The sequence below is a fragment of the Contarinia nasturtii genome, unplaced genomic scaffold (genome assembly GCF_009176525.2).
Source record: "Contarinia nasturtii isolate CC-2019 unplaced genomic scaffold, AAFC_CNas_1.1 Cnas_scaffold_129, whole genome shotgun sequence".
NCBI classification, from domain to species: domain Eukaryota; kingdom Metazoa; phylum Arthropoda; class Insecta; order Diptera; family Cecidomyiidae; genus Contarinia; species Contarinia nasturtii.
The window spans coordinates 728471-742445 of NW_022197486.1; the positions used below are offsets into that span (position 1 = coordinate 728471).

At 35.5% G+C, this 13975-nt stretch overlaps 1 protein-coding gene across 7 annotated transcripts in view; it reads left to right on the plus strand.

Annotated features, from left to right (window-relative positions):
- LOC116342649 (nephrin-like) overlaps window positions 1-13975 on the plus strand; it is a 115469-nt gene that overhangs the window by 2561 nt on the left and 98933 nt on the right. For 4 of the 7 annotated variants that reach the window (XM_031770342.1, XM_031770392.1, XM_031770365.1 and 1 more), the window contains exons 2-5: window positions 2468-2546; window positions 3240-3727; window positions 7254-7386; window positions 9632-9840. In XM_031770342.1, the coding sequence (XP_031626202.1) occupies window positions 3565-3727; window positions 7254-7386; window positions 9632-9840 (505 nt within the window). In that variant the 5' untranslated portion in view covers window positions 2468-2546; window positions 3240-3564. Of the gene's footprint in view, window positions 1-2467; window positions 2556-3239; window positions 3728-7253; window positions 7387-9631; window positions 9841-13975 lie in introns of all 7 variants that reach the window. The other 3 variants (XM_031770350.1, XM_031770373.1, XM_031770382.1) reach the window with 2 other exon arrangements.

Consider the following 13975-nt stretch of genomic DNA (forward strand, 5'->3'; position numbering starts at 1 on the left):
GAGAGAGAGAGAGAGAGAGAGAGAGAGAGAGAGAGAGAGAGAGAAACCAACCGCACCAATGAAAGTTTTTTTCCTATCGAACAATAAAAAAAAGAGAATGAAAGATATTCGATGCGAATTTAATTGGAAAGTGGCCGATTGTATTATGTGAGATGTTGTATTGGTTCAACATTTTTGAATAAACTTTTCTTCTGTTTAAACGAAATGCTGTATTATTATCAAAATGGCCATGGTAAAAGTCCGAATAATGCATTTTATTTTTCCAAAAAATCAGACAAAAAAGAAGAAAACTTACCGCACCGAAAAATGTGAGGCACTACAATAATTGAATCTCTTTAAGCAAATCAACTTTGCACTTTTTTATCTCACTTTGATTCGATGAAATGCAGCGGTTTCGATATGCATTTACAAACATTTGCCCATCAGCGTACAAATATACACAGCAAGCGTGTTTATTGAATTCTGTCAGTGGAGTCAAAAAGAAGCGTTCGCCGTAAAACTAATTAAAACTTCTCAGAGGAGTTGAAATAAAAAAAATTGGAAATAAAATAAAAGATAGAAATTGCAAAGAAAATAAAAATGGAAAAAGAAGGAAAATTGGTTAGCTTGGTGTTTAATTAGTTTCACAAGCGAAACATTTGAAACGCCTCGGAAAATGGCTTTCTATTCACTATTCACTTTCCAGCAGCCATTCAAACTTACGCAGACGATCGTTATATGCGCTTCGGTATCGTTTTATATCTCGTTGTTGCCACCAGTTTTTGCTACATGCAACTGAAACCAATTTTTAATGGGGATTTCTCCTTCTTTCATTTTTGTTTCTTTTTGTTGTTTTCTCACTCTCTATCTCTCTATCGCGTTAAAACATTTTATTATATTCCATTTTCAATTCGATTTGTTGCCATTGTCGCTCTCGATCGACCTCACATTGGCTTTTGGCTGGCTGATTCTCACTCTGCTTTAGAAATGTGGTGTTAGCTTTGGTGTTGGTATCTTCTTTTTATTATATTCTCTCTGTCTCCTCATCCATGTGTTGTTTCTTTTTCGAATAAATGCTAGTTGCATTACAATACACAGACATTTTCACCATGTGAAAACCATATATTATTCACATTCTGATAGTGGTTGTGTAACGTTTTCCAATCTAATTTAATGTTACCGAAGTCCCAAAGCCTTTGCTAGCATATAGCTGTATTGTTGTAAAACAAATTACAAATACATGACTGAAATTTTCGAGTTTTTTTTACCTACTATTCCACCATCTCATTCTTCTAGTTTCTGGTGCGCTTTCAATGTGCCAAAAATTAAAAAAACAAAAACGAAAAAAAATGTTAAAAACAAAATAACAACATAGTAAGTAGAGAGAAGGGGCAAAATGTGAGCAACGCCACCACACACCAATTGAGAATGGAAGACAAATACAGAGAGCTCGCGCGCTTCGAATTGGGATACGCGCATAACATTCAGATAAATAGAAACCACTGAAATAAACGATCGAAAAAAAGTCTGCTTGTAACATACAAAATATATGAAATGCGAAGAAAAAAAATGAAACAACAACAGCATGGAATTGATCCGTTTGCGTAAATGTCGAAGGGTGAAAAATATCCGTTGCTGAATGCTTTTGATCATTTGACAAGAACGTGAAAGAGGCGAACGCTTAGCACAATGATTGATTCGTCTTGCGAGTTTTTCGCTATAAGCTTTTGAAAAGCGATTTCGAAATGCGTCGTTTGTATTACGTGGTAGTTTTATTCGATTTAACCAAGTGGCATATACGACTTGTGACGTTAAAAATCGCGCAGTTGTTATCAAAATTTGGTTATTATAGCTAATAATTCACACGCCAAATGTGAAAAGTGTACGACATTTTCTTTGGCGATTATAATGAAATAAAAAAAAGTGGAGCAAGGGAAAGCGCTGAAAACATCAAAAAACGCAAAAAAGACTAACCAAATATAATTTGTTGGGCAAATAATGGGGCGCACACAAGAGACAAATGGGATAGTTGGTGTTTGTCTTGATGTCGGTGGTAACCGGATTTACGAGCAATTCATTGTATTTATCGCCTCAAACAAAAGCAAAGATATGGGACCAATGGCACAGAAAAAAACCGAATCGAAGCGAACGGAATGAACTGCAAATGGCTTAAATACTTTGCGCACTCTGACACCAAACAAGAGGCATAGAGAAGCGAGAGGCGAAAGGATTGTAATATACATTTAAAATCGGCTGTTACGCTATGCGGTGTGCGATATGTTGTTGTCGATTATTCGGGTGTGTATGCGTTTATGTTTATGTTTTTAAATGGTCCCAGACACATGAGAGACAAAAAGGGCATTCAAATTGTATGATATTGTTTTCATTCGCCCATATATGTTGTACGGTTTACATTGGAAAATTGAAAATGTTTTTGGATCCGGAAACGGATGCATATAAATTTTGGATCACTAAATTTTCGTTGCAGCATTGGAACGCCTCTGATCGAATATGGCCTGGAAGTAGCCGCCGTTGACTCGGATAAACGTTTCTAATATGAATGGATGGTGAATAGGGTGGAACATTTTTGGCATAATTTTATGGCCACTTGGAAAAACATGTCTTATAGTCACCAGATTCAAGATATGAAGGAATTTTCAACTTGCGGTTCCATATCGCTGTCTTGACTTGAAAGGAATGGAGATACATTTTACTGGAAAATCATGAAAAATTGCAGTAACCCAATCACCATGAAAACTTGTGAATCTAATTTTCTGACCAAAATAAGTAATATCATCAAGTTTCATGAAACTTCAGCCAAAAATAAAGGTACCTCCCATACAAAACTTTTATTTTTTTTCTCAAAAATAAAAAATCGAAAATTTTGTATAGGAGGCACCTTTATTTTTGGTTGAAGTTTTCATGATTTTCTAGTAAAATGTACCTCCATTCCTTTCAAGTCGCTGTCTTATATGGAACTGCAAGTTGAAAATTCCTTCATATCTTGAATCTGGGGACTATAAGACATGTTTTCTCAAGTGGCCATCAAGATATGCCTCGAAATTCAAAAAATGTTCCACCCTAATGGTGAATATGGTGGTGTCGATGTGGCAGTGAATTTGGGCTTTTATAAGAACGTTAAAATGAGTGTTAGATTGCGTTTTAACTGTCGTGCACACGAACTATCCATTCAAAAAATAAATAAGTGGCAGTAAGTGTGAGAGCTTTAATAAATGTTTTGCAACGCATTCATAACACAGTGACAAAGCCGATGAAACAACGACCGAAAAGCACGCAACTGAAGCCAAAATAAAAGAAGAGAAACAAAAAAAAACAACAATAGAAAAACTAAAACATTTTCTCTAGTGAACTTGAATCGCTATCGTATGGACAGTATGAAATGCGTGTGTAATATGAACATATGAGTAAAAGCAAAGTGCAAAATGAAGTCAAAATTTTGAAACCAAATCAAATTAGCGACGACCAAAAAATATTTTGTGAGTGAGAAACAGTATATGTAGTTCGAGTCTATATTATTTGGCATATTCGCATATTTGCAAATTTGATAATTGAGGAGCGTTGCACATGCATAAAAAGATACACAGGATGGCGAAATTTAAGCATCGCCGAGCACGAGCCCGTAATCGAATGATGACGATATGGAATGTGTTGTTAATTTGCTACTTTATTGAAATTGCAAATAATGTAGCACTATCAATAATTGCACAGAACATCGAAGATAATATGGGTAATAATATATATACTTTGGTTATATGGTGGCTGTGTCGTTCAACGCACATACACACACACACATACATAGTACACACAAACTCATTCAAATGCTTACGTACGCACTCTATTGACGCTTTTTTCATTTATTATGCTGTGTAATTGTGTGCATAATGTTGGAGCTGAAAATCATGCACACCACCGTTTCTCTTGATGATTTTGTTTGACGTCGCCAACGTACTTTCGTCATTATACGTTCATTTAGAAATTTTAATGTATACGTGTGTTGTGTTCTCATCAAATGAAAATGAATATAAATATATGAACAACGTCACACCAGAGAACGGACGAGAAAATGTGTAATTAATTTTGAAAACAATTTATCGTGCACTCACAATACGAACATCATCAAGATCGTTATTCAGCTGAGTTGTAATGGCCGCTGTCGCCCTAAAGATCATAATATGTTGTTCGTTTTCCAATTCAAATATGTATAAATGGATCATGTGCAATGTGCATGTGTGAACTGTAAATATATATGATATACACACCACTCTACAGTTAATTCAATCGTTTTTAATTTGTACTAGATTTTCAATCGGTGACTATCGCATGTTTCAATAATCTCATCAATTTTATTGTGTTGCGATGCCATATAGAGTTCGCAACATTTTTGCATCGAATGGCTAAAATAATGCTTGAATTTATTGCTAAAGCTGTTTGCAAATCTAATTAATTCAAATTCAAATTTTATCTCATTTGTTGAGATAATCAATAGACGAGCTTTCGAAATTCATGGCGCCCAATTGAAAAAAAAAAAATGCTTCCAATGGAAAGAATGAAAAATCAATCCCTAAGTCAAATGGTAAATGCGTGTGGAACGAATTTTACGACGACAGCGACCAACTATTGACATGCCAGTTAGGTTTTTTTTCGTTCAGTTTTGTCAATGCCAAAAGTATTTAACACTCCCGCTCGTGTCAACAGAAAATCCACTGTATTGAAGTTGTAGTTTGTCGCCTTCCAAACCATACCGTCGTTGTCGTTGTCGTTGTCGTTGTCGTCGTCATCGTCGTCGTCGTCGCCGCCACCTCCACCGCCGTTGTCCTCTTTATTGATATATGATGAATCAGTTTCAATATTGAATGATATCGTTTCGGTTTGTGAAAAGCATTCAAAAGCAATGTTTCAATCACTGTCAATCAGTGTGATATTTCATTTCATGCAAACCACATCAATATATTGGTGAAAGCAATACGAATATTTTTGTCACTCGTCATATTTCAATAGATGCGCTATTCCATAAAGTTTTATTACGACGCACTTTATGGGCCATCGTAAAGAGATGAAAAGCAAATTCATTGCTGTCCACTGCAGTGTATGCGAGACAAAAGAGAAACTTATTAATTATAAGCCACCAAGGTACCGCTGTCGATTCTCTCCAACATTTTTGTCCGTATGGTATCTCTTTTTCTTCGTTTCTTTCACATAAAACGAAAAAGAAATTGTTCGTATCACACGAAGCGATTTGGTATCTACAAATCGTCAACAACTGCTTAGTTGAAGATCTTCCGTGTTCGCCCAAATGAGAAAATCCAAAAAAGACACATTTTCGACTTTTGCAAACGATGTGGTTGCGTTTTTTTTCGCAAAATGCAAAATGCGCAAATCTTCTTGGTATATAAAAAATTGATGCGAACCAGTTGTACGTGCAAAATGAATTTTGAAATGTATACTGAACATTGAGAATATTTCGCCATATATTTTTTTTCAAGTTTCGGCTTCAACTCTTTATCATTCCATTTGTTTCCATATCTCAATGACTCTTTCTGTGTGTCTCTTTCTCTTTCTTGCTACAATAACTCGGCTAAAGATACAATGAAGTATAGAATGAAAATCTTATGCACTAAAATAGTGGCTGCCGAATTTTGTCCAAATATCGCCTTATTTCTTGTTCTTTTTCGTTTCTTATTTTCTCATTTTGTGCCATATGAAGTTGGTTATTCGTGACTGCCATCCGCAATCATTTTCGATGTGAAAACTGCATGCATACATACCTTTATCCGCAACGTTTCATTTCTCCCATCGCTCAAATGTTCGATTCTCTCGAGAATCGTCGATTCCGTTGAATGGCAACGATGAACAAGTTGGAAAATAAAAATCGTAACGTTTCCTTTTGCACCGAACTTTATTCAAATATTTTTACATACATTATTCTTAAAAATAGATTACGTTTGCTCCTACAAGAAAAGGCACCAAACGATTCGCAGTCAGGTATTATATTACGTGCATTTTTTTTCTTCTTCGACGTCGTCATCGTTGTCGTCGTCGTTCATCTCCCATTCTCGTTCATATTCTCTGCATCGCGTTTATTTCGTTCGCGTTGTCATCGAAGCTTTCATAATCTTAGGCTTAAGATAGGTATCTTTTTTCTACCGATCTCAAGTGTACATTGCACGCAAGCAAGAAAAATAGATGGTTTTTGGCTCTTGAATTCCCAAGTTTGAATCATTTACAATGTTCAATTCGAAAAAAAAAAATTAGCACATTTATTTGTGACCAACGATACACAAGTATATATAAAAACGTAATCATCCTAGGCAAAACAATTATTTATTTGAAATTGATACCATTTTTGAATCGAAACTTTGACACTTCATTCAAATACTTTATTAAAATTTGATGAGCACCAAAAGCAATAATGGAATACTTGACAATGATTGAAACTCAAATCGGTTCAAAGTAAATCACAATTTAATCAATCATTCCGGTATTGTTCGAGTCGGAGTAGAATGGGGAACGCAATGCGCTTTATTTCATGGACAACTCTTTAATCAATTGAATTGGTGCAATGCATTACATTGTCACAGATATTCCGATTATTCGATGTAAATAAGTAAATAAATAAACAAATAGGAATTATGCTTTTGGTTGATCTGCCAGCAGCAATTTTATTCGAGAATCGATTGCACTGTCAACAATATTATATTGGACTGTATAAATATATACATACATGAATATATTCTTTCTCTCTCTTTGTTTTTCATTGCCTGATGAATGATAAGCAATAATTTTTGATTTTGATTTCATTTTCGAATCGGATCAATATGATTGTTATTGTTATGAAACAGGTGACATTATGATGGGGTCTCATTCGGTTACATGTGTGAGCACAACATGATATATTCGCGTTTTTCTCCCGTTCGTTCGCATATCGTATACGAATCAGCTTATGTGGGCTTGTTAGCCTATATAAAAATGATGTGTGCGTGCGTGTATATATGTACGGTGTATGAACAGAGTACGGTACATATGTTAATGTATTGTGTGAATTGATAAAATTTCATTAAGTTTATATGTGTGCAAGCACCTTAAATTAACACCAGATTTCTATTGATAATTAATATCATATGTGTATGTTATGTATTTTTGTGCTCTTTACCTACATCTATTCACGGTTATTTGTTTACTTTTTATTTGCCATTCACTGGATACCATAATAATGCTTGTGATACCGGATGCTATTGTGCTTTGCGTGCGCATAGAATCAATGCACGTTGTTGAAGCTGTCAAAGGAACAATAGGTCGTTTACCATGCAATATAACGCCATCAGTGAAAGGCGATAAAATTATATTAGTAATCTGGTATAAAGATGGATATTCAGTGCCAATTTATAGGTAAGACTTTACATTTTATTATTAGTCTGATTTGTTGGTATTTTGCTAATTTATGATGTGATTTTTAAGAGACTATGTATACAATGTATGTATGCGTGCGACTTCTACTTATGGTAAATGTGTTGCACAAAAGTGTTGTTCAACTACATTCTAAGCGAACATAAATTAGATTTGCATCGAAAACATTATTCTTCCGCTTCGTTAAAACAAAGGAATTTTTAGTTTAACTATATATATGTCTATTTTTTTTTTAATCTTCGGGCCCTTTCATACCTCATTTCCCAATTATTTCGATATAACGGCTTACACATACATGTGAAAAGTGGGCCGAAGACGAACCGTAGAGCAAAGATTTACACTCTGAAAATTGCTGTTCGTTTCTAACTCGATGGGAAAGGATGAGGATACATTTAATTAGATATATCGTTATTTTCTTGCCGTGTCAGAGTGTCGTAGCATTGCTGTGTTACACACAATTTTTTTTATCTTTCTCCCACTCATGCTTCCCATCCATCTGAATTTCCCAAAAAAATGAACGGAAGTTGTGCGTTTTTGTTCTATCTCCCAACACCGAAAAGAGCTAAGAAGACACACGACCAGAGAAAATGTATAAAATATAGTTTTATGCAAAGTTTGGAATCAACGTATAAATGGCAAAGAAATTTATGTCCACCGTTTATTCCCTTTTCACTCATTTTCTACATTCTTTTTTCGTTCGCTCGGTGCCATTTGTTGTCTCATTTCATCTCTGGCCAGATCACATGCTATTACGATGGTAGTGTGAACGCTGGCATTTGCACTGTCAATGCCCGTCTCGGGTATGGCAAGCGAAAATTACGCTTGGCTTTCATTGTCATTTTTTTTCTCTGTGTCTCTATTTGTATGTGTGTGTGTATGTGTCGCTCTCTTCACTCCGCAAAAGAGCAAATGTGTCTCAATTTCCCGCAAGATAATTTTCAGAGCTTGAATTGTTTGCAACATATACACATCCTACAGGTCATGTAAATTACAATGACCTGAGAAATGCTTTTGACAGAGTTGACAGAACTATTTTATTTGCCTTCAGTTGTAGCTCACAGCTTCTCACAATTTATACATATATATATTATACATACTTTTGCATTCAATGTGCTGAAATTGGATATGCAATGTATTTGGGTGGCTGGCTGGCTTCGAGTAGCTTCAGTTCAGTTTCAACTTAAATCCATACCAAGAACGCACATGAATACCCACACAGATATATTTGCATCGTATATGTACATATACAAAATGAGAATGTAATCACGGAAAATCCATTAGTATGTAAACTGCTTGGAATTGTGTAACGGCGTAAGTAGCACACAATCTGAAATCTATTCAAGTTACGGTCGCACATTTGTACATTCATACGTTTCATCCTGTCTGATTCGAGTGAAAAAGCACCGCATAACTAGATAAAAACCTATTTTACTTTTCGTTGCTCATTTTCTCTTCGTCACAAGGAGCGCTATGTATGTGTTTTTTTTACCTCTCTCTCTCTCTCTCTCTCTCTCTCTCTCTCTCTCTCTATTCATTTTTATTTCGTTGTTCATTTGCTACTTATACTCAGTGGTCCGTGGAGCATTGTTGCTGCAACCGCTAACACACAGAGAGAGTGTGTGTGAGAGAGAGAGAGAGAAAGCAAGAGCTAGAAAGAGACATACACATACGAACTAATTTTATGCTCTCACATTTAATGGATGTGCACCGAATTGATTGATGTATTTGGGGCTAAACTTTATCTTTAACGAGTAAAATTTCCATTCGAAATTGTTTCGTATTTATTCAATCATGTTGCCACGAGGTGTATATGGATTCACTTTATGTTTGCTATTTAACACGGCACTATATTTGCCGGGCGTGAATGAATTTGTGCGATGTGAATTCAGTTCAATTTCAAGCTACTTAAGAAACAAGACTTCTTAGTCCCTTCTCTCTCTTTCTCTCTCTCCCTTCCTGTCTGTCTCTCTGGCTCATTTTCCTTTTTATTTCTCATCAAAGTTCTTTTTAAATGCACGCTCAAAGTCGAACTCAATTAGATAACATTTTGGCCGAGACTCAGCTGCGTTCGACACAATTGAGCAAGTACCGAAATTGAATAGTTTCTCTGATGAATTTTTCACCATTTCTTTTTGAATTACTTGAAACTCTTGCTTAACATTTGAGAGGAAACTAATTATGTGTGTTTTATCTTATTGTTCATCATTTTCGTTAATATTCGGTTCAGTTTCGATGCCCGGAACACCGACTTTGAAAAAGGTTCTCATTGGCTGGATGAAAAGAATTTGGGCAGTCGTGCTTATTTCCAGGCATCATCTAATCCAGCTTCATTGATTATTAATGAAGCACAAGATTCGGATAGTGGCATCTATCGTTGCCGTGTCGATTTCCACAAGAGTCCAACAAGAAATTCACCCGTACAACTCAAAATTATACGTAAGTTTTCAAAACCTATTTCCACTTTAAATACAATACATGAATTTTTAATTTAGTTTTTGAACAAGTTTTCAATGGCTTTTATTTCAACTCTTTCTCCATCTGGTTTTTTTTTTATCGGCATTGTCTTTTCCAAATTGTCCAATTTTCAACAGCATTAGCTCGTGATCAATTGAACACATTTATCGTTTATTGAACGAATGTTCTTTTTTTGCTACCGTATTTTTTGTTTTTGATTTTTGTTATATTGTAATCTGTGTGGTGCAAAAAATGCTTTTAAATTTGTGTCACAACAATACACATTCATTCCGCGTAGAATCCTATTATATTAATTTTGATTTAGTTAATAGAGAAAAAAAGCATTAGCCGTATGACAGTCATTCTCGAAATTAATTCATATGTCTATTGGTGAGATCTAAAAGAACGCAAGTGTGTTCGACTTTGTCGCAATAAAGGAATGTATGTTTTGCGCCAAGTAAATTTTGAAAAAAGAGAGTATGTATTACGGCTGAATCAGTTATTGGAAAAGGAATGCATGTTTCGCACCAGATAAATTTTGAAAAAAGAGAGTATGTATTTCGGCTGAATCAGTTGTTGGAAAAGGGATGCATGTTTCAGTTTTGTTGGTTTGGATAAAAGAACGTAAGTGTCTTTGTTCTGGAAGTGGGCTTTGGTGGATCCTCAGGATCATCAGAACCGCTCCCAGTTCTGGAAGTGGACCCTCAGGATGGGCCAGGGCATTGTCAAACCATAGTCTGGTCCATCCTGAGGATCCACCAAAAGCCACTTCCAGAACTGGGAGCGTTCTGATGATCCTGAGGATCCATCGAAGCCAAGTTCCAGAAAAATCATCGTTAAACATGCATCCCTTTTTTAACAACTGATTCAGAATCACTTACTTTCCTTTTGCAAAATTTATTTGGTGCGAAACATGCGTTCCTTTATCAGCAACTGATTAAGCCGAAAACATACTTTCCTTTTACAAAATTTTTTTGGTGCAAAACATACTTTCCTTTTAGTAAGACAGAATTGGCAAAACACATACATTCCTTTTATAAAATTTAAGGCGAAAAAAAAACATACGTTCTTTTAGATCTCACCCATAGATGTCTGTATATATTTATATTGCAGCGACATAAAAAAAGCTTAGTTTGTTCATTTGTAATTCAAAATGGATTATCGTAAATTCAGACTAAATTGTTGTTTTTATTGTTGATTTATTTATTGTATGTATTTTTGTTAAATATTATTTGGAGAGGGAGAGATCAGTAAACTGCAATTTATTAGATACAATTTGTCTGTGCATCGATTCATTAATGGTTTATGGTTAACAAGTGTGTCATGTGGTCGTGTGCACCGATCAAATATAATCCAAAAAATCTATATATTGACAAATACCTAAGGGGAGAATCACAGAAAAGAAAAGAATCGAATTAATTTAAAATAATCGGAAACATAAACATATAATGAAAAAGTTGCAAAGCAATAACCACAACAACATTAATGTTCAGCAATTGCTTTAATTTGAGATTTGGTAGTTGTAATCGTCGATTTCAGTGAAAGAGAAAAAAAACAAAATACTCACTATAGAATAGTACTCCCTACCGTCTTAATACGATAGGGTTGGGTCAAGCAAATATTAAAGATTCATATGACGGCCTTAGAAGAAAACAATAACACACAGAACATGCTGCAAATAATACTAATACAAATTTTATGAGAGACAGCGCAAAAGACAAATGCAATATTCCTCCCGATTTTCACGTTATCGTCTACACTCGGCTTCAAACTTGCCGGTGAATTTCTTTATCATTTTCTTGCGTTCAACCGTGCCCACTCGCCAATGCCATGGTTTCGATGTCACACGAAAACTCACTTCTTCTTCAGCCGCAAAATCAAGACGAGTGGCCGCAATCATTACTTTTTCGCCTGGATCATTGCCAATCATCTTTTCGATTTTTTCGCATCGAAAGCAGCTTGAACACCGTCCGAAACTATGTCGCCTAAGTCCCTTGCATTGCTATCCGAGCTGACTTCATTTGGCACATTCGACTCATCGACTTGGCGTTTATGTCGAATCATTTTCAGACAGACTGCGATGCCATCTGTCGTAATGCAATAGTCGAATTTCTGACTACGGCGATTGACTTTCGGCAGATTGGCATACCAATTCCAAAAATCGTAGTAATCTTGATCCTCCCAGTCTCGTGTGACATCGCTGTCGATGCTCTGGCCTGAACTTTTGGGGTACAGAAGATTGGTCAATTGAATGAATGCTAACATATGTCCATAAAGTTTTGGCAGTAAATTCAGGCGTTTATTGCGCCACATAAACAAAATCAAAAATATCAACCAATGCACACGGCATGATTATCAGTACCTCGGGACTACTATCAAACTCAATTCGATGAAATACATCCATTCGCGGAGACGTACAAATTGGATTTACGAAAAAGTGTCTCAAATGGTTGTGGCGGCTAAGTTCAAAACAAATTTCGCATGTGTCTAAAGATGAACCCATCTGCCTACGAACCATATATTGTGTTTCATGGACTTAGTATGAAGAGAAAGTACCGAAAACCGGGTTGGTCAAGCAAAAATTCGTTTTTGGTGATTTTTATGGTTACAGCACATCAAAATTTGAACCAAAACAATAGATTTAGACCCGGTCATTAGGAATCAGCAAAATAAGTAATGAAAAAATTCAATAGGGTGTCAAAAATTGGGTATTTACTTCACCTCATAGCATTTTGCACTGAAAAATTCATCATTTTGGACAGTGAAACATTCATCGCTATGTCGAACCACGAATCAAGTGCAAGTGGTTTCTTTTGCATTGATTATGTTAGGGCACTACTATATGACGGCCTAAGAAGAAAACAATAACATACAGAATATTCTGCAAAAAGACGAATACAAATTTATTTTTTGCAAAAACCAAATATACAAACAGACAGCGCAAAAGTAAAACAGCCTACTTACATGTGTTTCTTATGTAAGTAGGCTGTTTTACCTTTGCGCTGTCTGTTTGTATATTTGGTTTTTGCTCACATAAATTTGTATTCGTCTTTTTGCAGAATATTCTGTATGTTATTGTTTTCTTCTTAGGCCGTCATATAAGGCTAGAGACGTCGACAAACCGAACTTTGATAAAGGCGTGTTTGTATGGTAGGATCTTCTTTGGAAGGTGTTTTAGAGCCAATATTCGAGAATTTGGTGCTGAAACGTAAGGTAAAACCTCCATTACATGCTCCATTATCAACCAATTGTTGTTGAAATCGATAGAATTCATTGAGAACTATCTGATTTAATACAAAATTTTGGTTTGCAAGCAGAAAAAACCACAATAATGGCTCACTTCTTAAAATATGACATTTCCGTGAAAAAAGGACCATCTGTTTAACTTCACAAAAAGACACCAAATTAATTATTTCTCGTCTGTTTTTGGATGTAAGTTATAGGCGAAGGTCCAAAATACTTGAAACTAGAAACAATTAGCGGGAAGGTTCGAGAGAAAGATGAAAGATATCGACATATTGGTCCGCCAAAGCATGATTTTGAAGGTTCGACGCATACTGAGAAAAATCGAAGACAATGGCCCGTTCCTAGGCCCGTTCAGTGTATGGTGAATGTGCTATTCGTAGCCCATTAATGAAGGTTTATACCAATAAAAAAGAATTTAATATTGTATGTTTGTTGTTCAAATGGCGAACACCTGAATTTACTGTCAAGACTTTATGGACATATGTTAGAGTATCGAATTTCAAATGATGGCGTTTATCGTGTGATTGGGGCACAGCTCGAAATGAGTTCCATTGCGATTCCGGATGAGCCACATTGTGTTTATGAATCCATCATTGAAGATTCAATAATTCGTACAATTGTTTGTAGTATTTCCTCTCGTCGCATGCATATTATGTGGTTACGTGCATGCATATCGATATTTTTAAACATATTTTCTAGGGGACATTCGTAGCAATTCTAGTAAGCTAGTTTTATTTACGTATTCGCTAATCGCTTACTAGTATTACTAGTGAGTACACTAGTGCTGCTAGTAGCTGCTAGTTTTTCTAGTGTTTTGAAATTATCTAGACGTATCGTATGATACATAAAAGAAACAACAGTAATGCTTAAG